Source organism: Mustela nigripes, unplaced genomic scaffold, assembly GCF_022355385.1.
Source record: "Mustela nigripes isolate SB6536 unplaced genomic scaffold, MUSNIG.SB6536 HiC_scaffold_148, whole genome shotgun sequence".
NCBI lineage: Eukaryota > Metazoa > Chordata > Mammalia > Carnivora > Mustelidae > Mustela > Mustela nigripes.
This window is the reverse complement of record NW_026739562.1, coordinates 10,147,645-10,149,279: the sequence shown is the minus strand read 5'-3', so window position 1 is coordinate 10,149,279 and position 1,635 is coordinate 10,147,645. Positions and strand designations below refer to the sequence as shown.

Here is a 1,635-nt window from a genome sequence, read left to right as displayed (position 1 = left end):
AAGCATCCTCCCCCTGAGCAGAGAGCCTGAACCTGGACCCAATCTCAGGACCCTGGGATCAGGGACTCATCCAAGGCAAACATTTAACTGACTGAGCCACCCAGGCACCCTTTTCAGTGCTTGTAACATACTGTCACTATTCTGTTTATATGAATAAGAGAAATTTAGTGTCTTTCTGTTCTTTTTTTACAAATACCTCCAAAGTGGTTGAAAGTGGAAGGTGTGGCTTCCTCTTTAGTCACACCTCTTTAGTCATGATGGAAGATTTCGCAGTTGAATGGATGGTGATGGAGGTGATGGAAGATTTCAGTGTTGATTGCAAAATGCTACTCAGAAATTCTGTGATCTCTCCAGATGAACCATAGGCTCATGACCCAAGCTGAATCCATGGCAACGACGAGCAATGTAACAGAATTTATTCTGCTGGGCCTGACTCCGAATCCAGAACTGCAGAAATTCTTATTTGCTGTGTTTTTAATCACCTACTTGATCACAATTGCAGGTAACCTCCTCATCTCTGTCACCATCTTCATCAGCCCAGCCCTGGGATCTCCCATGTACTTTTTTCTGTCCTACTTGTCTATTATAGATGCTTTCTACTCTTCTTCCATAGCACCCAAAATGATCTTTGATTTGATCTCTGACAAGAATACCATATCCTTCAATGGCTGCATGGCTCAGCTCTTTGCTGAACATTTCCTTGCTGGAGCAGAGATCATCCTATTAGCTGTCATGGCCTATGACCGCTATGTAGCCATCTGTAAGCCCTTGCATTACATGACCATCATGAGTCAACCTGTCTGTTCTTTCTTGGTGGGAATGGCTGTGATTTTAGGCTTTCTGCATGGAGGGATCCAGGTATTGTTCATGGTCCAGTTGCCATTCTGTGGCCCCAATGCCATTGACCATTTTATGTGTGACTTAATACCTCTCCTGGAACTAGCTTGTACAGACATTCACACGTTGGGGCCTCTGATTGCTGCCAACAGTGGGTCACTATGTCTGCTCATTTTTTCTGTGCTGGTTGCTTCTTACATTGTCATCCTGCACTCCCTGGGAACTAAAAGCTCTGAAGGGGGTAGCAAAGCCCTGTCTACCTGTGCTTCTCATGTCTCTGTTGTCATCTTATTCTTTGTACCTTCTTCATTCCTGTATCTGAGACCCATTACCTCCTTCCCTGCTGACAAAGCTGTGGCTGTGTTTTACACCATAGTAACTCCCATGCTAAACCCTTTAATCTATACCTTCAGAAATGCAGAAGCAAAAAATGTCATGAAAAAACTCTGGGGGCAAATAATGAAAATTGGTGATAATGAAACTTGGGATTAGAGTATTTACATTAAAATATCTAGTGAAAATTTAGAGAGATTTGTTACCCTTCTTAGTTAATTAAACGTGGAACAGTCAATTACCCTGTCTGGATCACTTTTCTTCAGAAGTATATATATTCTGGGAAGGATCAACATACCCATTAAGGCAAAGTAAGCATGGTGCCTAGAGCCCACAGAAATTCTAGAAGCCCTGGAAATGGTTAATTTCCTTTAAAGTAGAAGAAAAAATGAATGTAATCCAAATCCAACTTGCAGTATAGTCATCTTTATACCAACGCTGTCATAAAATGTAATTTTTTTCTAA

At 41.7% G+C, this 1,635-nt stretch overlaps 1 protein-coding gene across 1 annotated transcript; it reads left to right on the top strand.

Annotated features, from left to right (window-relative positions):
• The first annotated feature begins 387 nt into the window (after positions 1 to 387).
• LOC132008490 (olfactory receptor 4C45-like) lies at positions 388 to 1,329 on the top strand. The gene has a single exon (XM_059387139.1). It carries the CDS (start codon positions 388 to 390, stop codon positions 1,327 to 1,329), a length of 942 nt encoding a protein of 313 aa, XP_059243122.1.
• Positions 1,330 to 1,635: the final 306 nt, after the last annotated feature.

Bases quoted from the DNA above. Each gene is read 5' to 3' on its own strand.
- LOC132008490 (XM_059387139.1), top strand. From the start codon at position 388: ATGGCAACGACGAGCAATGTAACAGAATTTATTCTGCTGGGCCTGACT.